Source organism: Papio anubis, chromosome 9 (assembly GCF_008728515.1).
Source record: "Papio anubis isolate 15944 chromosome 9, Panubis1.0, whole genome shotgun sequence".
Taxonomy (NCBI): domain Eukaryota; kingdom Metazoa; phylum Chordata; class Mammalia; order Primates; family Cercopithecidae; genus Papio; species Papio anubis.
The window spans coordinates 29,531,769-29,556,635 of record NC_044984.1 but is presented as its reverse complement, the minus strand read 5'-3'; the positions used below and the strand labels follow the sequence as shown (position 1 = coordinate 29,556,635).

The 24,867-nt window shown below is 37.3% G+C and overlaps 1 protein-coding gene across 4 annotated transcripts in view; it reads left to right on the top strand.

The window, feature by feature from the left end:
• IPO8 (importin 8) overlaps window positions 1-14,170 on the top strand; it is a 66,404-nt gene extending 52,234 nt beyond the window's left edge. For 3 of the 4 annotated variants that reach the window (XM_021922154.2, XM_017945766.3, XM_021922155.2), the window contains 5 exons: window positions 3,417-3,637; window positions 5,958-6,163; window positions 8,865-9,068; window positions 11,139-11,255; window positions 12,196-14,170. In XM_021922154.2, coding sequence (XP_021777846.1) covers window positions 3,417-3,637; window positions 5,958-6,163; window positions 8,865-9,068; window positions 11,139-11,255; window positions 12,196-12,293 — 846 coding nt within the window. In that variant the 3' untranslated portion in view covers window positions 12,294-14,170. The remainder of the gene's footprint in view (window positions 1-3,416; window positions 3,638-5,957; window positions 6,164-8,864; window positions 9,069-11,138; window positions 11,256-12,195) is intronic. The other variant, XM_021922153.2, reaches the window with a different exon arrangement.
• The last annotated feature ends 10,697 nt before the right edge of the window (window positions 14,171-24,867 follow it).

Genomic DNA, 24,867 nt, shown 5'->3' with positions numbered 1-24,867 from the left:
TAGTGTTGCTGATGGTGATCTTCTAATTCTGTCATTTCTTCTTTATTAGCTGAAATATTCCTATAAAGAGAAATGTTTTCTGATAAATTATCAGGTTACTCTGAGAAACAGCTTGAGTATTTCCCTTTATTTACCATTATTCAAGATAAGTTTCTTACCTTTCTGATCTCCAAAGATGATCAGTAAAATGTTATGTTATGTTGTTTGGTTTTTAAAATTTTTAGTATCCTTATGAATGTATAGATCCAAATTTACTCTATATGTTTCCGTGTATTTTAAGTATACATAGTTTCATTTTTGTCCAGTGGGAGCCTCTTAAATTTGTCTTAAGAGCCCTTTTAACCTGATTTTAATAGTCTTTGGTAGTTTCCTTGCTGTCTTGGTATGACTAGATATTCCAGGCTTATCTTATAGATGTCTTGTTCTAACCTGGGAAATGGTATTCAAGACTATGAGCTGGGCACAAGGGATATTCATTGCTATCCATATATATCTAAAATATATGTATGTATAATATATGTGTGTGTATATATATAATATGCATATAATATATACTATTTATATGTCAATTAATAAGTTGATAATTAGCTACATATATACTAATACATATTAATGTATGTAACTAATATATCACTATATATATATTCATTGATATTGGATTGGTCCGTGTTTCTACAAAATAGAGCCAAGAAATATGTTGTTTGGCTTTTTTAGTCAATAAAGCATTAATGTACACAGATAAATCTTTTTTTTTTTTAATTTTAGATGTGGGGGGTACATGTGCAGGTTTGTTACCTGGATATATTGTGTGATGCTGAAGTTTGGGTTTCTGTTGAGCCTGTTGCCCAGATAGTGAGCACAGTACCCAACAGGTCATTTTTCAACCCTCTTCCACTCTCTTCTTTACCTCTTTGGAGTCCCCGTGCCTATTGTTTCCATCTAATACACACAGATTTTTTTTTTTTTTTTTAAGATGAAGTCTCGCTCTTGTACTCCAGGCTGGAGTGGAGTGCAAATGGTGTGATCTCGGCTCACTGCAACCTCTGCCTCCTGGGTTCAAGTGATTCTCCTGCCTCAGCCTCCCAAGTAGCTGGGGTTACAGGCACCTGCCACCATACCCGGCTAAGTTTTATATTTTTAGTAGAGATGGGGTTTCGCCATGTTGGCCGGGCAGGTCTCAAACTCCTGATCTTGGGTGATCCTTCCGCCTCAGCCTCCCAAAGTGCTGGGATTACAATCGTGAACCACCGTGCCCTGCCACACACAGATGTTTCTAATTCAAATTCATGACTACATTCTTTATCCTTACTCTACTTGATACTGTTCTATATCTCCCACACCAAAAATTCTGGTTCTCATCTTAATTACTTGCTTGCTTTATCCCACTAATGGATACATTTACCCTCAGACTAATTATACCAACTTTGTTACCAAGAAAGGGTTACTAATGTTTGTTTTTTTAGTAGTTGTTTTTGTCTCTAAGCTATATTCATACACTAGCAATATACAGTGAAAATACAGTCAAATAATTAAAATTTAAAGTTACTAAAATAATCCTCATTTGGTTGATTCACTTACTTCATTTTATCTTAATTTTTAGAAATAGCTTAATTTGCACTCTAGCCTTGCTCTCTAGCAAGACTTTGTCTCCAAAACAAACAAAAAAAGAAATAGCTTAATTTTTTGGTAACGGATATGTAAAGCATAGACACAGTTCTAAGGTCTAATTTATAAGACAAGGTATATTCAGAGAAGTCCAGCTTCCACCCTATTCCTCTACCCTTCTTCTTCTGTTTCTTCCCCTAGTTTTAGTTCATCCTTTCATTAAAAAACAAAACAAAAACAAAAAATAGATATTCTCGCCTTGCCTTCTTAGGTAAATGGTAGCATACTATACATTTCCTGTGTTGCCTTCTACACTAAGTAACATATCCTGCAGATCACTTCATAGTAGCATATAGAGATATTCTGCATTCCTTCTGCAGCTGCACAGTGCTCTAATTGTGCATTTACGTAGTTGTCCAACCAGCCTCCATAATCGATTTTGTTTTAATATAATGGAATTCTTTTACTAGTTCTAAAACTTCACAATTCCTTTATGTTCTTATGGCTTTGTGTATAATAGTAAATATTTGTTAAAATGAAACTTTATTTTCTATTTATTTAAATTGACATAATCGTATGTTTATAGAATACATAGTGATGTTTTGATACAATGTGCAGTGATCTGATCAGGGTAATTAGCATATCCATTGTCTCAAACATTTATCATTTCTTTGTGTTGGGAACATTCAATGTCCTCCTCCTAGCTATTTGAAACTATGCATTACTGTTAACTATAGTCATCTCATAGTGCTATAGAACACCAGAACTTATTTCTCCCATCTAGCTGTAATTTTGAAACTTTAGTTTTAAAACATCTTGAAAAGAGCTTTTCAAACTTAATTTATATTTTCTTGTGGCTGCGTTTATCCACACCTAATTATTTGACCATGGTAATAATTTTTAACATAGCTTATATGTGTTATCTCAAATTAGAACACAGAATATGTTGTATCAGCATAAGTAGACGTAGAGTTAAACTAGTTATCTCATCTTTGTAAAGAGCTTTATAGTCTTAAAAGTATGTGTAGTCATGTATTTTGATTCAATATGTTATCCTAAACCAGACTAATAGTCTGCTGACCCAGATATATATGCCGTTTGGCCTACTAAAAAGAAAATAATAAATATAACTCTTAAATTTCTACACAAAACCTTGATTTTTTTAAAGTTTATTTTAAAAAGGGGCTTATAGTAAGACCTCAGATTTTATTTTATACAAATCATTTCAGCTCATCCCCTTTAACTGAAAGTAACTATTGTGAAATCGTTCCAGTAAAATTAGTTCATCAATATTGCACCTTAGAATTGGAGTCAGGTATTATTTTAATGTTCAGGCTCCACCATTTTTTCTTCAGCCTTTTTCATCTTATACCAACAGGAATTTTCTTTCTCAAAAACAATCTGATTACATCATAATTATTTTCAGTCCCATTTATTTCTTTCCAATTTAATTTGTCAAAGAAAATGACATGCAGTGATTTCACCTTAGATGTGCAAGTGGCTGTGTCCACATAGGGATTATTGACACCATTTGAGTGTGGACTCTTACAGGACAATCTTCAGCTGACTTTAATTTACTTAAGAAGGAAGGAGATTTTCTGGCACTGCTATAGTACTTATTTTTGTCTAGTTAGTCTCTCTAGGTTTTTATAATATAAATATTTTAAATAACTCTAAAATGATTTAGTCAAAAGTCTCATTGCCATTAAGACTGTCTTATTTATTGAGGACACTCTGCCAATATACAGCTTTCTATAAAAGTTACTTGGGCTATCTGTGTGGTTGACTCTCTTTTTCTTTTTGTCTTCTAGTGCATTCCACTCTTCGTTCAACTTGTTTTGGAGAGATTAACTCGAGGGGTCAAAACTAGTGAGCTTCGTACCATGTGTCTTCAGGTTGCAATTGCTGCCTTGTACTACAACCCTGATTTGCTGCTACATACTTTAGAACGAATTCAGTTGCCTCACAACCCTGGACCTATCACTGTACAGTTTATAAATCAATGGATGAATGATACAGATTGTTTTCTTGGGTATGTGTCTTTTGGGTTTTACACTTCTTTTCCGTTTCTGGAAAGTTTGCTTTTTAATATTTGCATATAATAGCATTAACAAAGATAATTTTCATGTCTTAGGAATGATTTTTTGTGTATTGTCAATATTTAATTTTTAGAGGATTAAGAATCCTTTTCAGCAGGGTAATCTAGTGGAAACAATGCAGGCTCTGAAAATTAGATGTAGCTCTTTCCTGCCTTTTTTTTTTTTTTTTTTTTTAAACATGAGTGTATCATTGTATCTCTAGGCAACAAGAATTAATTGTCTGTCTGGGTTCCATGATTAAGTGTCAGTGGGTAAAAACGTTCTAAATGGAGTCGGATTTCTAAGGAAGGTACCCCTCTGGCAAAGATACAATGTAATGTCACAGAATGTTTAACTCTTTGCAGATGTCAAGGATGCCTGTTCTCAAAAGTGGGGTCAGAAGGCTTGTTGTTTGTATCTCAGGTGCTGCGCCAGTAGGAGAATTTGGTTTTATGTGAAGCACTCTCGTAATTGTCAAAAATAGGAAGAGTGAGGCCGGGCACAGTGGCTCATGCCTGTAATCTCAGCACTTTGGGAGGCCGAAGTGGGTGGATCACGAGATCAGGAGATCGAGACCATCCTGGCTAACACGGTGAAACCCCGTCTCTACTAAAAAAATACAAAAAAAAAAAAAAAATTAGCCGGGCATGGTGGCGGGTGCATGCCTATAGTCCCAGTTACTCGGGAGGCTGAGGCAGGAGAATGGCGTGAACCCGGGAAGCAGAGCTTGCAGTGAGCCAAGATCGCGCCACTGCACTCCAGCCTGGCTGACAGAGCAAGACTCCGTCTCAAAAAAATAGGAAGAGTGAGATTCCAACTAGTGTTATGTGCCCACCTCAGGTCACCCAACACAGATTAGTCATTGTGTTATGCTAGAAATTGAGCTAGCTGTCTAATTTGTTTTAAAACACTATCTAATATTTAACTGGAAATGAATAGTATTGTTTTGTGAGAGATCATTTAGAAAAATTTCCTGAGAGGAACAGACTCCCCGAAGTAGTTAAGACATGCTGCCACAGGCAGGAGAAGATGGAGGCCTGGATTAGGATGGGGCGATAGGAATGGGGGAACATATTTACAAGCTGCTATGTGTGTTCTAATTTTTCTACTTGCAGGACACTGGAATTTATCCCTGATTGAGATTTGTTATTAAAACCTTGAAGGGAAGAACATACTTTCAAAGAAATTGTTCTTAAAGTTATCTCTGAGAAAGATTTAGGGAATAGAGATTTGGTCATTTAAAGTTAAGCAGTTAGTCCTCTTATGTCTTTATTAGCACTGGAAGCAATTTCCCTGCTATTGTGTAGACTGGGAGTCCTTGGGTTGTGCTTCCTTGGATTCTTTAGAGCCCTGCTTGATAATCATCTTTTCTGCTGTGATCCATGTGGTCTGTATTTAGGGGCTGCATGGATGAGAAGGTCTTCAGGTCAAGCACAGTTCTGTTTTAGCATAGTACTTGGGCATTAGTGACTTGAATCAATCAAGAAATGCAAATAATGAAGAATAACAGAAGCCTGTAGAATATTCATTATTGGATTTGTTCTATTATTCTCACTTTAAACAAATTGAATCACTGCAAGTGAATTTTTTATTCACACAATTTTAAGAATGTTTTGCCAATGTTATCTTTTAATTCTTAATTTTTTAGTTTTAAACAACTTAGAGGAAACATTTAGGAGAAAAATGTCTAATGTTTACTGGTCAAACTTTTTTCTTTCTGAATTTTCCTTATCCTTATTTTTTTTTTATGCTATTTTATAGCATAGGACTTTAGTAGACTATTTACATTAAGTTCAGCTGACTGTCTTACTAGATTCTGAGTTTTTGAACCATCTTTCACCTCTTAGGGTTTGGGTAGATTATGTGTGCTGAGAAACTTTGTAGATCAATCTAATGTTGGAAGAGTCTAAGAAACTCTTCCTTACCCCCGCCCCCATTGTATAGGACTTTTATGCTGTCAAATATAGGTATTTCTGCTTTATTAAAACTCCTTATGCCGAGGCCCATATATAACATTTATATTAATTATAAATTGATATTGTGGCAAGATTCACCATGTTAATTGCAGACTCCCAATAGGTCTTTGAAAATAATTGGTTTACAAAATTTGATTTACATAGGGTTTCATACAGTACAAAATGGGGAATGTTTCTGTATAATACCAACAGATGAACCTTAGAGTATGCCTTGGACATTTCTTTTTGTAGTTTCTCCAGAATTTGTTCTTTATTCCACTTCTCATGTCTACATTTTTTTTTTCTTCAAAATTTGCAGGCATCATGACCGGAAGATGTGTATAATAGGACTGAGTATCCTTCTGGAATTGCAAAATCGACCTCCTGCAGTAGACGCTGTGGTGGGACAGATTGTTCCCTCAATTCTTTTCCTTTTCCTTGGCCTAAAGCAGGTCTGTGCTACTAGACAACTGGTAAACCGGGAAGATCGTTCAAAAGCAGAGAAAGCTGATATGGAAGAAAATGGTAAAGTCTTCTAATTGAAATGAATGTTGCAATTGATTTTGATTTGTGTATGCACTTTATTTGAATACTATTCTATGTGGAGACATTAAACAGATTTACATTCTTCGGTCTGCTGCACATATAACAAATATTTTGGGCTTGGTTGACTTGCTATTAATTGTATCATGTGATATAAATTTAGATTTGTGCACCTTCTGACCCCTAATATACTCAGTGATTTTTTTTTTTATGGAGCCTAATAGATGTTGTTACACATTAGGAAACACATTTATAACAATCAAATGGTCTTGACTAAAAGTTAGCAATCTAGTATCTAATGTTCTTGTTTGTGCTAACAGCCTCATCAAGACAGCAGCCATGAGTTAAATGAATCATTAGATTAAGAGCTGAAGTGTTAGTACCACAGATTAGTAGAGAGTGTCTTTTTTTTCCTTTTTTGTAACGGTTCTTAGGTGACTCATTATCAACATTATATTTGAGAGATATATTTGCGAGTTAAATATAAATTAAGGGAAAGTACCTAAATGAAGTGGATTTACTTAATTGAGAATCAGAGTAAGATTGTTCGAGTTGAATATTAGACCTTTGTTTTGTTTAATGATGAGATTGCAGAGCTACTTGCTAGAGAGTAGGCAGTAGCATTCTCCAATTCCAGGTGGACTTTTTCCTCTCCTGGTTAAAAACAGAAACCTCGTTAGCTGAGAAAGATCAGAACTCTTCCTGGTAAACATATAGCTCTATTTTCGATGCTAAATTCTGTGATTTTAGCATGTATAGATTTAAAACACTTTTAACTGGCATCATCCCAGTTTGTTCATATACCAGGGATTATAAACTACCCTTTCTCCACTCCCCAGCACAAAATACAGCTTCTAATTTGTTTTTCTAAAATCTATGTAGGTCTTTTGAAGAAATAACTTCTTTATTAGAAGTGTTGCATGTGTGACTTTTGTTTTGTTTTGTTTTGTTTTTAGCTAACTATGTGTCAGCAGTTGTAGAATTGTTTTTTCAGGTGTGTTATCTCTAATTTCTTGGTTTGGTAACTCTTTATTGGCTTATACTATATGGCTTGAGGGAAAATTTCCTAGTAATATCCCAGACTTTCTTGTATTTCCTACTAAAGTATGGAATGATTAACTCGTGGAGGTATTTCTCAGTCTTTTTGTATTAATAGTTATAATTTGCCATGCATTTTTTCGTGTATTTGGTCCAAACTATGGTTAAGTGCCTTATTCCTAAAACTACCTAGTTCAATCTACCTGCTTCAGTATGATGTGTATAATAGAACTAGTTTTAGGTTAATGTTACCTGGTTTGGGTTTACTCCAGGATTTCTCTCTTATCTTGATTTTTGTTCCTCATTGACTGCCTTCCTGTTCCAGTATTTCAGTTACAATCTAACTGCTAGGAACAGATTGATACTGAAAATAGATACAGAATCCATGGTGATACATAATGTAGTTCAAGTTTTTAACTTTTCAAGCCACATGTAGCTAACTATTTTTCTTTATATTTTTGCTATTTCTTTTTATTATAAATTATCAAATTATATATTTGTGGAGTACAAAGTGATGTTATGATTTGTGAATATAATGTGGAATGATTAAATCAAACTAATATATCCATCACCTTAAATAGCCTTTTTAATGGTGGGAACATTTGACATTTACAGTCTTGCCAATTTTGAAATGTACGATATACTATTAACTCTATTCACCATGCTGTACAATAGATACCAAAAACAAAACAAAACAAAACAAAAACCTAATTCTTCCTGTCTGAGACTTTGTACCCTTTTACTAACATTCCCTCATTCCCACCACCTCCAGCCTCTGGTAGCCACCATTCTACTTTCTACTTCTATGAGTTTGATTGTTTTAGATTCTATATATAAGTGAGAACAGGCAGTATGTGTCTTTCTGTGCCTGGCTTATTTTGCTTATCATAATGTCCAAGTTCATCCATGTTGTTGGAAATGACGGAATTACCTTTTTAAAAGCTGAATAGTGTTTCATCTTAAAGAATCCACATTTTCTTTATTCATCTGTTGTTGACTTAGGTTGATTCTGTAACTTGGCTATTGTAAATAATGCTGATAATGCTGCAGTGAACACAGGGCTGCTGACATCTGTTCTACATACTGATTTCAAATATTTTAGATATATACCCTGAAGTGGGGTGGCTGGATCTGTATTTTTACTGTTTCTACTAGCAGAAATGATCTCATTTGGGCATTTCTAAGCAGTTTATAATCAACTCAGTTAATTAAGAGGACTGAATTCTCAATAGGAAGCCATTGTTTAACACCATGCACAGACTGTACAGTCACTTTTGTTTTAAACAAAGGTAATTTTGAAACATGCAATTGAATAATATTCTTGTATTAATGAACGTGCATAGCCTAACAGTAGTAATGTTCATCTGGATAACAGGTTTAGGGAACTTGTTTTCAGTGAGGAAGATAAGGACATTCTCAACTTAGCAAACTCTGCAGTAAAGATAAGGTTTATTTATTTTATTTTTTATTTTTATTTTTTGATTCTTCTCTTTACACCAGAGATAAGATTTATTTTTATTAAAATTTTGTGGAAGATCTTTTTCCTTTCCAGAGTATAGTTTTATAGTCTTTGGTTTTTGTCACGAAATTTTATATTTTGTCCGTACGTGTTTTGATTCTTTTTAAATAATTAATGGGTTCACAGAGGAGATTTCAAGTGATGAAGAGGAGACGAATGTAACTGCTCAAGCGATGCAGTCAAATAATGGAAGAGGCGAAGATGAGGAGGAGGAAGATGATGATTGGGATGAAGAAGTATTGGAAGAAACCGCGCTTGAGGGGTTCAGTACTCCACTTGACCTTGACAATAGTGTGGATGAATATCAGTTTTTTACACAAGCTCTGATAAGTATGTCTTTATTCCCCACATCTTCTGATATATTTTTTTTCTAAACTATTTCTTCACTTCTTCCTGTTTTGATATCTGCCCAAGATTGGTCTAGATTCTTTAAAAATTTTTTTTGTTTATTCCTTATGATAGAAATCCCCAAACAAACATATATGAAATGATACAAATTAAAATAATGAACACCTATCCCCCAATCCTAGCAACTTTCATCATTGAGAAGTAGCAGGGTGAACCTGTAGGTTGTCCTTGCAAAAGTAATATATGGAGTATCTGTGTATATTGTTCATCCTTTAGGCATAAATGGGCAAGCATTTTTATAGCAAAGAATGAAGTGCTTCAGGCATGTGTTGCTTAAAAATTGTAGCTAACAACCTATTAGTTATTCACAATCTGTAGAATGCAATTGCTAGCATAAGACAGTGACTTTTTACTATGTAAGTAATTTGCCAATTTTATACAACAAAGGACAGTTTAATTAGAGTTACAGGACTCATAAATGATTGGGGGGAGAAAATATTTGCCACATATGCATAATAGGCGTAATGTACACAGTGTACAGACGCCATCCTCAAATGCTTAAGACCAGTAACCTAGTGGAAAAATGGAAATGGAAAATTTACAGAATAAAAACAAGCCAATGAGGCTATTTAGAAAATTATTAATCAAATAAATTATTTTAAATCTCATTAATATAGATTATTTGTTTTATGGTTACATAGTATTTCCATAGTTATATTGTAATTTAGTTCCACTGTGGGACATTTAAGATTGTTTCCAATGTTTTTGCCATTATGAGGGTTATTAAAATGAACATCCTTATGCGTAAATGTTGTTACTAATAAGGCAATATTAGTAACAATTTTGTAGTGTTGCTACAAATAACATTAATGAAGAAAAAACTACCTAGATGTGTTTATTGAAATTCACAGGAATTGGAGGCAGAGAGCACAGGAAACTATATTCCAAAGCATGGCAAATATAACAGCATAAACGTGGAGATGGAAATATGGAAGGTGTGCCCTAGTGTAGTTCCAGACATGGCTGTGTCATAATCACCAAGAAAGCTTTTAGATCTTGAGTAGGATCTCAGGAGATGTATTTTTAAAGATGCTTCTCAAGTGACAAGCAGCTTTAAACCAGCATGTAGGGGCCACTGCTTAAACACTGAAGGAATACAGTTGGACTGGGCTATAGTGGCCTTGAATTCTGGACTGAGGTGGTCCATCCCATTGCCCATTGGAATAGTGTTGAAAGTTGTGTTCTGAGGCGGTGACCTTGTAGATGTGGTAAGTCATTTCAGGGGAGTTATCCGGTGATGGATTATGTGCAGAAAAAAACTGGAAAGGACTAGATGTGGGAGCCAAAGGAGATCACTTTATTAAGTTAGGTGTATAGAGACCTGGAATGGGGAGGGTGACATTTGATGGAAAGCAGCATATAGATAAAAGACAGTAAGAAAGAAGCAGAGCTTTGGGTGTGGAGAGGGCATGCTCAGAGATGTTAAAGAATGGACAGTAGTTGACTGGGAGACTAATAGAACTGGTGAGATAAATGGAGAGATAGAAGGTTTGGGAGGAAATTGTTAAATTTGGTTTTAGTTGTGTTGAGTTTGAGATGAGCTATTCAAATGGAACCGTCCAGGAGGCTTAGGGGAAGATTTTTGCTAGAGGTACAGATTTGAGTCCTTGGGGTAGTAGCAATGCTGAAGCTGCAGGTAGTATGAAAATTCCAGAGGAAAATGGTAATGAGTGAGTACAGGTGTTCTGGATTTTAGAGAACATCCATAGAAGACAGCAAAGGAGACAGAGAACTAGGCAGACTAGAGATTTGCAATATCGTTACCTTCCTTTGATATCCCACATAGCTGGGTACGAAGTGGGTACTCAGAAATAATCCTTTGTTGGCATAAGTTTCATTACCTTGTGTGTATTCATTACCTTGTGTGTATTGTAGTACTGTACTCTTTGTTACTGTCTGGGATAATTTCTTTGTAATTTGATCATGTTACTACTTGTTCTCTAAATTAATAGTCACTGTACCCTCCTGTCTTTTCCTCCCCAATTGCAACAGCTGTGCAGAGTCGAGATGCTGCCTGGTACCAGCTGCTGATGGCACCACTCAGCGAGGATCAGCGGACGGCACTGCAGGAGGTGTACACACTGGCAGAGCACCGACGGACGGTGGCAGGTCAGCCAGAGTAACCTCCAGAATGAAGTGCATGTGTCACAGTGCCAACAGTCAGCCTTATTTGATGAGCCAGGTGGCACCTAAACACTGTTTTTAAAATTGTTAGAGACTCACCCTTTAAGATAATAAGGAATTGTCATTATTGTATGGTTGTTTTAATCACTCATGATGTCTTAACTTTGCAAAAACCTGAACATTAATACGTATCTCCTAGTGGTGTTCTCATTCACATTCATATCGTATGTTGGAGGTAAAGGTACAAAGTAAGGGTTGGGATAAGTCTTGCCGAGGGAAATTTAATCAGCTGGATCGCTCCCCTAAACATTTCAGCCATGGGCCAAAGGCACTTGATGAATTCTTCCTAGGAGCTTGTATTCCTGGAAATGGAATGCCCTCCATTTCTCATTGTTGGGCTTTATTTGACATTGTTTCTTGTTGTTAATTTTCAGTTTTTAAGCTGGAGGAATTATTTTATGTTGATTATTATAGTTACTTGTAGATTGTCGTTAGAAATGATTTTGTAGTTACAAAAAAATTTTAGTAGGAAACATTGCAAACTAGACATCTAGAGTTTAGAATGCTGGTTCTTCTGCATGGACTTAGATCTTCAGTTCTGTGCAGATTTTCGATCGGCCCTCCTGATACGAGAAATCTGGGCCCTCTTTCAGCAGTAGAGACAGTGAAGTAGAATCCAACTCTGAGATGTGTTTTCTTTTTACTTGTTTTTTTGCAGATGTTCCGATGGTAGTGAACATACCACCTTATTGACATGGGTCTGTTATTCTTAGTTCTTCTTTGGCAGAATAACTAATACTACGAGTCACATTCTTTCACAGTTCTAAGCATATAAACAATCTGGCTCCTTTGGGTCATCTCCAACTTTGTCACCTTAAGCATTCTTTTTTTTTTTCTTCTCCCCTTTTCTTTTGAAAAATGCTAGAAGCAAAGAAGAAGATTGAACAACAGGGAGGCTTCACCTTTGAAAACAAAGGAGTCCTCTCCGCATTTAACTTTGGGACTGTGCCCAGCAACAACTGAAGGAAAGAACATCAGCTGACCAATTGTCATCACTGCATTTTATTTCACAAAAGGAGTGTGAGGGTCAAGGGGATGAAATGAGGGGGCTGCTTTCAGGGCCCTCCTGCTGTACCAGCTACCATCTGGCATTAGGCAGCACTTTTATCTACTCTTTCCCCTTTGACCTTTGTCACCCTGAAATATATATTTTAAACAGCTACTGTAAGTATGAAATGAAAGAAAAACAATCATTGGACTGAAAAGGACAAACCATATGTTCCAAAGGCTGAATGCCCAAGGTCGTTTTAGAGGATTGGATCGACTTGCACGTCTCAGGTTTTTGCCATGCAGAATCAATGGATTTATGCGGATAACAGTGCCTTCTGTTGTACATGAATTATCAGAAAAAAATTTTTGGAGTGCATTGCAATTTTTTTTAAAGCATAAAACATATTTCTAGATACAACATAAACCTTGGTTATATGTCGACTATTCTGCGTTTTACTCTGTGAATTTATTGTTAGGCAGTTACTGCAAGTCACTCTGGTTTCCAAATCTTCACTGCTCCCTCTGCTCACCCTGCTGCTGGGGGGCTTTTTTCAGGGGTTGTATTATAAAATATGCACTGGCTCTGGTTTTTCGTAAGATGTTTCGTGGCTTTTTAAAGAAGTGTCTTACTCCCTCTTCTCTCATTTTTTTCTGCCTTGAAAAGGGGTGGTATTTCTTTTGGGGTCAACAAATACACATACCAATTTCACTCCTAACCTTGTAAGTTCAGGACTCAATTTCTTGGCAGCAAGTGGCAGGGGCTCTTTAGTCAGTGGAGTCAGCAGTAAGTCGGAGTATATTCTGAATAATGTAATTATGCAATTAATTGATAATCATACCTAAAGCACATTGAACTTCTAAGAGAAAGGTGCTACATAAGCACACTGTCTTTCTGGATGGGGACTTGTATGTTAAATAACTTGTCATTCCAGCTGTGTTGGACCAGGGTCCAAAGCATTTTATAATGATGTATTTTTTTTTAATCTAGGAAAAAGACCCAAACAAATCTAACTTCTCGCTTTCTCACATCTTTGAATTTTCTCCTACCTGATTTGTTTGTGTCTTTATTATAGCTCAGTTTGACTTCTCAAAATTTTCAATGGTTGGGGTGGCTGCACTCTTAGGTGGCCTATAGGAAATATTACAGATGGAGATTGCATTGTTTTTCTGACCTGGTTCAAGACCAGAACATGGATCATAGGGTTTTTATTCAGCAAAATGAAAATGTATCTTCAGAACTTAACATATTACTAGATGTGATACAGATTTTCCTTTCTGTGAAATTGAAAATTCACAAAAATTCACAGCTTAAATTTCCCATCAGTGACTGGAGGAATTTTTTTCAGGTGCTTCCTATATTACCATCCCTCATGCATATTAACTCTTTAGAATTTTAGGTTAAGTAATCTCTATAGAAGTAGCCTGGAAAACCATGAGTTTTGGAATTCTGTGACCCCCTGCTTTCCTCTGCCCCTCCCTTCCCAAGGCATTGAAGCTGAATATGCCAACTGGCATTAGAAGCGAAAGATGGCATTGGGAGAAATTTTAGAGAGCTTTCAAACTCTTTATTCTCATGTTCCACATGGTCTAATTTTAACATAAATGGTATGCCTTCACACTGGATTGTAAAAGGCATGTGATTTTTGAGATTTTATTTTGTGATGTATTGTCTTCTGCAGTATCAAAGGGAAAGAGGTATTAATGTGCATCACCCTATCTTGTTTTTGAAGCCAGGGTAGTTGTATGATTTTGTTACCAGCAGTGATAACCTGAATGTGACCTGGTTACCTTGGAAATGCAGGAACTTATATGAATGTACTATAAAATAAAATGCGGACTGATTCCCAGGATTCTGAACTCTTCTGTGTGAAATGTTTTCTAAAATGTGGAGGTGCTTTAAGCAGTTGATAATAACCCATCAATATGTTTTCCTGACATCTGGGGACCTGAAGCACAGTGGACTGTAGGTCTGGGAGGGTAACCAGGGCTTATCAGGAACAGCTAATACATGGAGAGAAGTAGGGAGTGAGAGCCCATCTCATGAACCAGGAGGTCTGCACAAGGGTGTCAGAGCTCTCTGGAAAGGGACAGAGTGTTCAACCACAGCGGGACCTGGAAGGAAAAGAAGATATCACTAAAATGGTGCAATTTTCTGATGGGTCTACTACAAATTATTACTGGTCAAAACTGGACTGGTAATACGGTCATGTGTCAATAATGGATATGTTCTTATAAATGCTTCATGGGCATTTTGTTATTGTGTGAGCATCCTAGAGTCTACTTACACAAACCTAGATGGTGTAGCTTACTACACACCTAGGCTGTATGGGATAGCCTATTGCTCCTTGACTACAAACCTGTACAGCATGTTACTGTACTATACTGAATACTATAGGCAATTGTAACACAATGGTAAGTAATTATGTATCTAAACACAAAAGGTACACTAGAAATGTGATATAAAAGATAAAAATGTATGAATGGAGTTTGCAGGACTGAGAGCTGCTTTGAGTGGTGAGTGAACATGAATGTTTAGGACATTGCTGCACACTACTGTAGACTTTATAAAACTACACTTAGGCTACACTAAATTTATAAAACAATTTTCTTCAATAATCTTAGCTTACTGTAACTTTTTGTGAACTTTTAACTTTTTAGCTCTTTTGTAATAACAGCTTAAATCACATTGTACAGCTGTACAAAAACATTTTCCTTTTTAATATCCTTATTCTATGAGCTTTTGTCTATTTTTAAAATGTGTTTACTTTTTAAACTTTGTTAGTGACTAAGACACAGACACATTAGTGTAGGCCTACCTAGAGTCAGGATCACCAATATCCCTGTCTTCCACCTCCACATCTTGTCCCACTGGAAGGACTTCATGGGCAATAACATGTATGGAGTGGTCATCTCCTATGTAGCAATGCCTCCTTCTGGAACACCTACTGAAGGACCTGCCTGAGGCTGTTTCACAGTTAACTTTTTTAGTAAGTAGGAGTATGCACTAAAATAGCAAGTATAGTAAGTACTAGGTGATAGGAATTCTCCAGCTCCATTCACTTATGGGTCCACTGTCATTTATGTAGTCCATTATTGACTGAAGGGTCATGGAGCACATACTTGTACTTGCATGATGATAAGACCCATTACATTGTTAATCAGTGAAAATTCCTAAGAAAACAGTTATTTTAAATTGTCATTAAGTAATATAATGAATTATAGTACAGTTTGCTGTTTAGCAAGGGAGACTGAATAATCCAGGCATAAAAGGGAAACTTGGCCATGTATTAGGACCATGTATGTGCATGTGTGTGTATGCATGAATGTTTCATGCATTAAAAATTATTCCAGTTGAGCCTTAAATAGCCATCTTTTCTGTCCCACCTTACTCTCTCCATTGAAACTGCTGTACAAATGCTGCCTGGGTGGGTTGGGAACTTTCTAGGCAGTCTGCTAGCAAGAAAGGCTGCAAAATCAATAAATAAAGAGATGGCTTATACTCTGTAGTTAGACTATGTTTGAGGAAGAAGCACAAAGGGCAACTATGGCTGATCCTGTAGCCAAGAGAGGTGTGTAGGTGACAGAAGGCGTGTCTGGGTAGTCTGAGAGTCCAGGCCAGACAGCAGTGCAGCTAGAGGAAGGAAAGGGCTGTCTTGTTAAGAAGAGGGAGTGCAAGCCCAAATATCAAGGAGGAAGAGAAGAGGATGCACATGCTCCCTGCCGGACACATGGGAAGAAGCTCATCTTGGAGGTCATCCAACTTGAAAAAGATTTTCACAAGTAGATGGATGCCCCTCAAGAGCTGGAAATTGGAAACTTTCTTTAGGCTATGGAATATGCAGGGGCTGAGAGCAACTCGGGCAGAAGTGACCTTATGGAGACTTTCCCCACTGGACCTCCCTACTTATGAAGGGAAAACCTGGGGAGAAACGGCGCTACACAGTAGGGCCTCACAGGCACCTGTCCACTGTGGCCCAGTGTCCCAACACATCACTCTTAAGTTTAGAGTGACCCACCATTCCTACTGCCTAGTGAGTGTGGGCAGTACCCTCAGTTTCTCTTCCTTGCCAGTCATTTCTCTCCTGAGAACTGCCAGCAGCTGGACCCTCATCCCTCCTGATTTCCATACAGTTTATTTCCATACAGTTTGACATACAGCATGCCAATGAACTAGAATTCCTTCACATGTGGGTAATCCCTGCCATCGGAATGAGCTCTTTCCTCTTTTCCACACCACTGGTATGTGTTTTGTTTGGCCTTGAATTGCTCACACCATTGATTATAGACTTGAGGGCAGAGATTGTGCTTTATGTGGTATTAATATTTTGTAGACATGTTTTGTTGTCTTTCTAATGCCCTGCATCTGGTGGCTAAGCGTGGTCAATAGAATGAACACATGAACAAATGGATGATTGACGTTCTGCCAATGAGTTTGGGTCTTAGAGGCATCTTGGAGGCCACAAATAAGATCTTGGAGATAGGTTCCTGTGGAGAAAACAAGTGTGCAACAGCAGCTGGATGGTGAAGTAGATGTATGCCGCTGGAAGGGAGCTGTTGTCCGTGGGTCACTGTGCCCCCTGCTTTCTGTTCCTAAATCTAGTGCACAGTTTCTATGTGCAGCAGCATTCCAGGTAGGTTATTTTTTTCAGACCTCTCTTTCTGTAGTCTGCATGGCAAAGCACTTTCTTCTAACTCCAGCTGTTCTTTTCCTTTCCTTTCCCCTTATTTCCTCATTCTTCTCTATTTAATTTTTAAGCTTGTTCATCTTCACTCCACTTCCTCACTCCCCAGGCCCAAACACTTAAAACACTTACTATGTCTCACTGATTCGCTCTTCAAAATATATTTTGAGTCTCTGCTGCTCTCGATGTCACCTTAGTGTAAACTACAACCATTGCTTTGCTAGAATATTCTAGAATCTTCAAATATTAGCTCTTACATCTGCTCTTCTGTCCCATAGCACTATTCTTAACCTATTCACACAATAGAATGATTTATTCAAAATGCAAAATATTGATTGTATCAAAAACCTGATTAAGATCCCTTAATGGCTTTAGGATAAAGAAAATCCTTAACATGGGTCATAATGCCTTAAGTTTATTTTACTTTATTTTTAGAGACAGAGTCTCACTTTGTTGCCCAGGCTGGAATGCAATGGTGTGATCACAGTTCACTGCAGCTTGATCTCATGGGGTCAAGTGATTCTACATTAGCTTCCTGAGTAGCTGGGAGTACAGGCAAGCACCACCATGCCTGGCTATTTTTTAAATTTTTTGTAGAGACAGGGACTCAATATGTTGCCCAGGCTTGTCTCAAACTTCTGGCCTTGAACTATCTTTCCACCTTGGCCTCCCAAAGAGCTGGGATTGGAAGTGTGAGCCAGGGCACCCGGCCACCCTAAGTAATTTGGCCCTTCCTCAGCTATCTCATTGTGTGCAACTTCTTGGAAAGTACGCTCCAGTTGCCTTTTTTCACTGCCTCTATTTCACTGGTTTCTTCTTCCATTTGGTTCCTGGGCTTTTCTTTGATTGAAGGTTTTAAATTGCTGATTCAATCTCCTTATTTGTTATTGATCTGTTCAGGCTTTCTATTTCTTCTTGATTCAATCTTGGTAGCTTGTATGTTTCTAGGAATTTATTCATTTCTTCTGGGTCGTCCAATGTGTTAACATGTAATTGTTCATATTAGTTCCTTTTAAAAATTTATATGGCATTGGTTGTATCTCCTATTTCTGATTTTATTTTATTTTTTCCTAGTTAAGGGTTTGTTGATTTTGATTATCTTTTCAAAAAAACAAACTTCAGTTTGTCGATTTTTCTTTTGCTTTCTGGTCTTCATTTATTTCTGCTCTAATCTTGATTATTTCCTTCTTTCTGCTAGTTTTGGGCTTCTTTTTCTAGTTCCTTGAAGTATAATGTTAAGTTGTTGGAGATCTTTTTTAATGTAGACATTTATCACTATAAACTTCCATTTTAGCACTGCTTTTGCCACCTCCCATAAGTTTTGGCATGTTGTGTTTTTGTTTGTCTCACGATATCTTCTAATTTTTAAAATTTCCTCTTTGACCCAATGGTTGAATATATTGTTTAACTTCCATGTATTTGTGAATTTTTCCGTTTTTCTTTTACTGATTTCTAGCTTCATTTCTTTGTAGTCAAAAAAGATAATTGAAATTATTTCAGTCGTCTTAAATTTGTTAGAACTTGTTTCGTGACCTTGCATGTAATCTATCTTGGAGAATGTTTCATGTGCAGTTAAGAGGAATGTATATTCTGCTGCTGTTAGGTAGAAGGTTCTGTACATGTCTGTTAGGTCCATTTGGCCTACGGTGTTATTAAAAATAATTGTTATGTCTTCCTGTTGAATTGACCCTTTTATCATTATGTAATGACCTTCTTTGTCTCTTGTGACAGTTTTTGACTTAAAAAGTCTTTTTGTCTAATATAAGAAAAGCTGCTTACGCTCTGTTTTGGTGACCATTTGCATGATATGTCTTGTTTCATCCCTTCACTTTCAGCCTATGTATGTCCTTAAATCTAAAGTGAGTCTTTTGTAGACATCTTGTAATTAGATCTTGCTTTTTAATCCATTCAGCTACTCTATATCTTTGATTGGTGAATTACATTTAAAGAAATTATTGATTGATAAGAACTTACTACTGCCATTTTTGTTCATCGGTTTCTGTTTCGTGGTTCTTTTGTTCCTCTCTTCTCCTCTTGCTGTTTTTGTGATATGATAATTTTTTATGGTCATATATTCTGATTCTGTTCTCTTTTTTGTATCTGCTGAAGATTTTTCTTTGTATTTACTGTGAAGCTTGCATAACCCTCCTTAGAACTGTACCAGTCTATTTTGAGCTGATAACTTCAGTCACATACAAAAACTACACTTTTACTCTCCCATTCCCCACTTTGTTATTGATGTCAGAATTCGCTTTTTATATTGTGTATCCATTAACCAATATTTTGTGGTTATATTCTTAATACTTTTGTCTTTTATGCTAGGGTTAAAAGTGATTTATGCACCACCATTACAATATTACATTATTCTGTATTTGTCTATGTATTTACCCTTAGCAGTGAGATTTATATTTTCACATGCTTTTGTGTTCCTATTTAGCAAGAAGCTAATTTTCTTTTTTTACTAATACAAATTATGTACTTTTTTCAAAATAAGGAATTTGTTGTATATATGTATTACACACAGTTTTTCCAACCAGATAACCCAATGTTGGCCAATCCCAGTAATCAAAACTATAAATTTAATTTCATAATTTTTAGCTCCCTGCAGCTGCTGCTGTCAGACAACCCTCAGCTGGGTGGTGTCAGGGTTGGTAGCATTTTCAAATAAAACAATATATTTAACATCAATAGGTACCAGCAAGAAGTGTTTATTTCTTCATGAGGGTGTTGTCTATTTTGGGGGAACAAGACCAATTTTCATTTTACTAGTTAAATGGGTTGCATTTGAAACCTTTGCTGTGGTTTCATATTTCCAATGAGTGAGGTTTTAGACTCTTTACATTTGGTACTCCAAGTACCATTAATGGGATTGTGACTGGGTAGTATAGTCAAGTGATTCTCTGAAGGCAGAAATAAATAAGCAGATTGTTTACTTTTTCAGTATAACTCCACTTGGTAGGCTTTTAGCCTCTTCCTTCAACATAGGTTTAATAAACAGGGAATAATCTTAACTAGCCACCACTGCCAGGTGGTGCTACTTCCCTTACTGCTGTATCATGATCCTGCCACATTGTGTTAATCCTTACCAGTGGTTGTCCTGTGATTGGCTGCTGTATTATAGGCTGTGTAAGCAGAATAGTGACTCCCGTCCCACGACCCCCAAACACGCAAAGATGTCTATGTCCTAATCCTTGGAAACTGTAAAAATGTAACTTTACATGGAAAAGGGAAATTAAGATTCCAGATAGAATTCAGTTTGCTGATCAGCTGATCTTAAAACAGGGAGAGTATCCTGGGTTATCCACGTGCACCCAGTGTAATCATGGGGTTTCTTAAAAGTGGAAGAGGGAGGCAGAAGAGAAGGCTGGAGTGAGAACTGAGTCCATTATTGCTGACTTTGAAGATGGAGGAAGGGCACTGTGAGCCAACTAATGCAGGCGGCCTTTAGACGCTGGAAAAGGCAAGGAAACAGTCTCCTAGAGTCTCCAGGATGAAATGTCGTCCTACCAACACCTTCATTTTAGCCCGATGAGACCCATCTAGGACTGCTGACCTCTAGAACTGTAAGATGATGTATTTGTGGGTTGTAAGCCATTACGTTAGTGGTAATTTGTTATAGCAACAATAGAAAGTAAATGCACGGACTGGTGGAGGACAGATGCAGGAGAATTCTCATTTTTGAAGACTGAAGTATTGATTAATATTTTGGGCTGGACATTTAAATTTCTAAATCAAGATTATGTTTTACAATATTAAGTGATTTTGAGGCTTATTTCTTAAGCATGATCAGAAAATCCTCAGGTCTGCTAGGGATTGTTATCTAAAAGCAGTAAAAACTTTTTCCAGTGGATAAAATGTAAAGAGAGAATGGAAAACAAAAATAAATTTGCATTTTGATTACATCCCATGGGCTGTGATTGTTTAATGTACTTCTTATAATAGCATAGTATCTAAACAAATGCAAAATATTATAAATGTAATCATTTCATTCATCAAATATAACTTTAAGCAGTCATCTAATATCCTGTTTCTGAGCCTTGTTTGTAAGATTTCCTTTTAGTTCTGTGAGAACCTAAGATCCTTCCATTGAGTTCCTTTTCTACTTAAATTAGCTAGAGCAGCTGCTGTTGCTTACAACGTAGAATGCTAACTGATGTAGGAGACACACTAGCTCTTTGCATCTAGAGAGATGTGTGACTGCAGATGGATTATTATTCGCTTGTGATATCCAGCCTCCCAGATGGCCCCCAGTGATTCTTGCTATCCCTTGACTAATTCCCTTTCACATTGTTCTATGGTTGGACTGTGAGTTTAGAAGCATGCAGGAGAAGTTATGGGATGTCACTTCCAAGAATAGGTTATGAAAAACTGATTTCCATCTTGGGTGCTTTATCTGATATTATTTGCTCTAATGTCATGGCTCATAAGCCATGTCATGAACAGCTTTACAGAGAGGCCTACATCGTTTGGAACTGAAGCCTCCTTCCAGTAGACATATGAGTCAACATGGAATTAGACGCTTCAACCCTTGACAAGTCTTCATAAACTTAGCCCTGACTTGACTACCACCTCATGAAGGCTCTGAGTCATAATTGCCCAACTAAGTCACTGCTGGATTCCTGACTCTCAGAAACTGTGTGAGATAAACAATTATTGTTTTGAGCTTCTAAGTTTGGGGACCATTTGTTATGCTAATAAGAATAACTAATACACTGTTCATAAACTCACTTTGAGACGAGATAAAGCAGGGTAAAGGATGGAGCATTTTTTTCTTTTTTATGTTTCTAAAGAGCAATTTTTTATGTACTGTGAAGCTTAAGAGGAGAAAACTGGTCAGATTATCTGCATCTAGGTTGGGCTTAACTGTGACTGCAGAAATTTGGGAATTAGCCCTTCTGACAACTTAAGAAAGGGATTTGAAATTAATTAGACACATTATTAAATAGGCAGTTCATTATGTACTGTTTCAGTCAGTTTTGCTGCATAACAAATCACCCCAAAATTTGCTGGCTTTAAAAAAAAAAAACAAAACTTACCCCCTTCCCTGTTCTGTGCATTGATCAGGTGGTTCTTTTTCTTTTTTTTTTTTTTTTTTCTTTTTGTATTGTCAGGGTCTCACTCCCACAGCTGCATTTAACTGCTTGATTTCCTGGGGCTGGGCTCATCTGAGTCAACTAGGCCCCTCTCTCCATGTAGTCATTCATCCTCAAGGAAGAAGACCAAGGTTTTTCACATCATGACGGCCACTTCACAAGAGAGTGTAAATAGAAGCTGCCTGGCTTGTTATGGTCTAGCCTTTGAAGTCACAATATTACTTAGGTTGCATTCAATTTTTTTTTTTTTTTGAGATACGATCTCTGTCACCTAGGCTGGAGTGCAGTGGTGTGATCACAGCTCACTGCAACCTCTGCCTCCCAGGCTCAAGTGATCCTCCCACCTCAGCCTCCCAAGTAGCTGGGACTACAGGCACATGCCACCACGCCAGGCTAATTTTTTGTGTTTTTTGTAAAGACAGAGTCTCACCATGTTGCCCAGGCTGGTCTGGAACTCCTGGGCTCAAGCGATCCATCTGCCTCTGCCTCCCAAGTTGCTGTGATTACAGGTGTGAGCCACTGTGCCTGGCCTAGGCTAAATTCTATTATAATAAAACAAGTTCAGCTCAGATTAAAGGGGTAGAGAAGTAGACTCTACCTCTTGATGGGTGGGGTGGCAAAGTCACTTTGCAAAAGCAGGTGGACACAGGATATTGTAGTTCATTGGGAGCCATTATAGTAAAAACATGCCACAATCTGCATTCTCTCCCAATAATTCAAGTCCTTCTCAAGACTCGCAAAGTCTCATCCAGTTATGGCGTCATACTCAAATTCCATTATTTTATAATCTGTCTGCATTAGGTTCAAAAGTAGTTATGTGCTCTTCTTGATGAGGACACCAGAGAACTAAAAGAAGTTTACTGCCCTCCCCACCTCCATCCAACACACAAAGGTGAGGCAGAGAGAGAATATTCACATAGATATTCTCATAAAAAAAAATGTGAGAAATGGAAGGTACTTAGCAATGATTAGCCATAGGAATTTTGAAATCTATCTGGACACACATTGCCAGGACCCATTCCTTTGGTGACAGGGAATACTTGATGAGAACTCACTTCTGCTTCCTTGGAGTGATTGTGTAATCCTGTTTTTTCCCAGCTTTTGGCTCTGCTGTGATATTTGGGTTCTGCCTTCTGAGATGTCTTTTTCTTTCAATAAAAATGGCTCATCTTTGTAGTTGAGTAGACTTCTCAGCTTGTTTACCAACTATTAAAAATTTAGCTGCAAACTCTCTTCATTGTGAATGGTCTTTGTCCCTTCTAATTCAAACCAGTGGTGCTCTCACCAATATAATTCTCTCAGAAAATTTGTGGGTTTGCTACATGTCTTATTGGGGTTCACTCCATACTCCAAAGCCATAATTCTTTTTGAGACAAATCTCTCTAATTTGTCCCACAGGTGAGACAATGTTTTAAGGTTCTTAAAAATCCTTTTACCTTGCTGAGAAATGTCTGCTAGGTGCTCCCTTAAATCTTTCTGATGTCTTAGCAAAAGATCTTACCACTAGCCACATCTTTGATTTAGCTTTGGTCATCTCTTATTTTGATGATATTTTGCCAATTGGAGATATTAGAAATACTAAACAGTTTTCTTTGCTGATCTAGAACACCGTAGCTCTTCTATATTTTCTCTAAATTTGACTTGCAAACTGAATAATTCTTTTGTTTATCTTTTTCTTTCCATGCTGCATCATACACAGCTTAAAAAAAAAAAAAAAAAAAAACCAACTGATTCTCCCAAATTTTGCTTTTAAATCCCCTTTGCCAGACTCACAAATTTATTAGGTGGCTTTCTTAACCTTCTGAGTTACAATGGGCAACAGTTTTACTGATTTTTCCTCTCCTACAGAACATGGGTCATCCTCTCTCCAGTTTCTAATAGTTACCTAATACCACATGTTTAGTTTCTTATTTGGTATAATAGCACCCCACCCCTATCTCAGCCTTTGTTGCATAACCACTCCAAAATTTAAGGCTTAAAACAGCAATGATTTATTATTTCTTAGGGTTTTGTGGGTTGGTTGGATACTGCTGCTGGGCTTGCCTGTGGTCATTCATGTGGCTGCAGTCAACTGGCAAGTTGATGGAGGACTGGGCTTAGCTTGCATGCTGGGCCTCACTATTTGAATATTGATCTTCAAGGAAGCTAGGCTGGACTCCTTCACCTGGCAATGAGTGTGTTCCAAGAAAGCAGACATGGATGCTTGTAGGGGGCTTCTCCATAGCCCAGCTTCAAGTCACACAATGCCACTTATGCATCCTGTTGGCCAAGATGAGTCACAAGGCCATCCCAAATTCAAAAGGAGGGGACACAGACCACCTCTTGATGAAAGAGAGCATCTTCCTTTTTTTTTTTTTTTCTTTTTGGCAGAGTCTCGCTCTGTCGCCCAGGCTGGATAGAGTATAGTGGTGCAATCTTAGCTTACTGCAACCTCCACCTCCTGGGTTCAAGCTATTCTCCTGCCTTAGCCTCCTGAGTAACTGGGATTACAGGCTCACACCACCATGCCCGGCTAATTTTTGCATTTTTAGTAGAGATAGGGTTTTTGCCATGTTGGCTGGCTGGTCTCGAACACCTGAGCTCAAGTGATCTTTCCGCCTCAGCGTCCCAAAGTGCTGGGATTACAGGTGTGAGCCACCATGCTGGGCCTGAGATGGCATCTTCCTGAGGAGCCTGGGAAGATAGAGTTTACAGTCTGCTAAAATCATACATCTTGTGGGTATAGAAATCATCGCGGGGTCAGATGGTTCAATCAGCTCATGAAAAACAGCT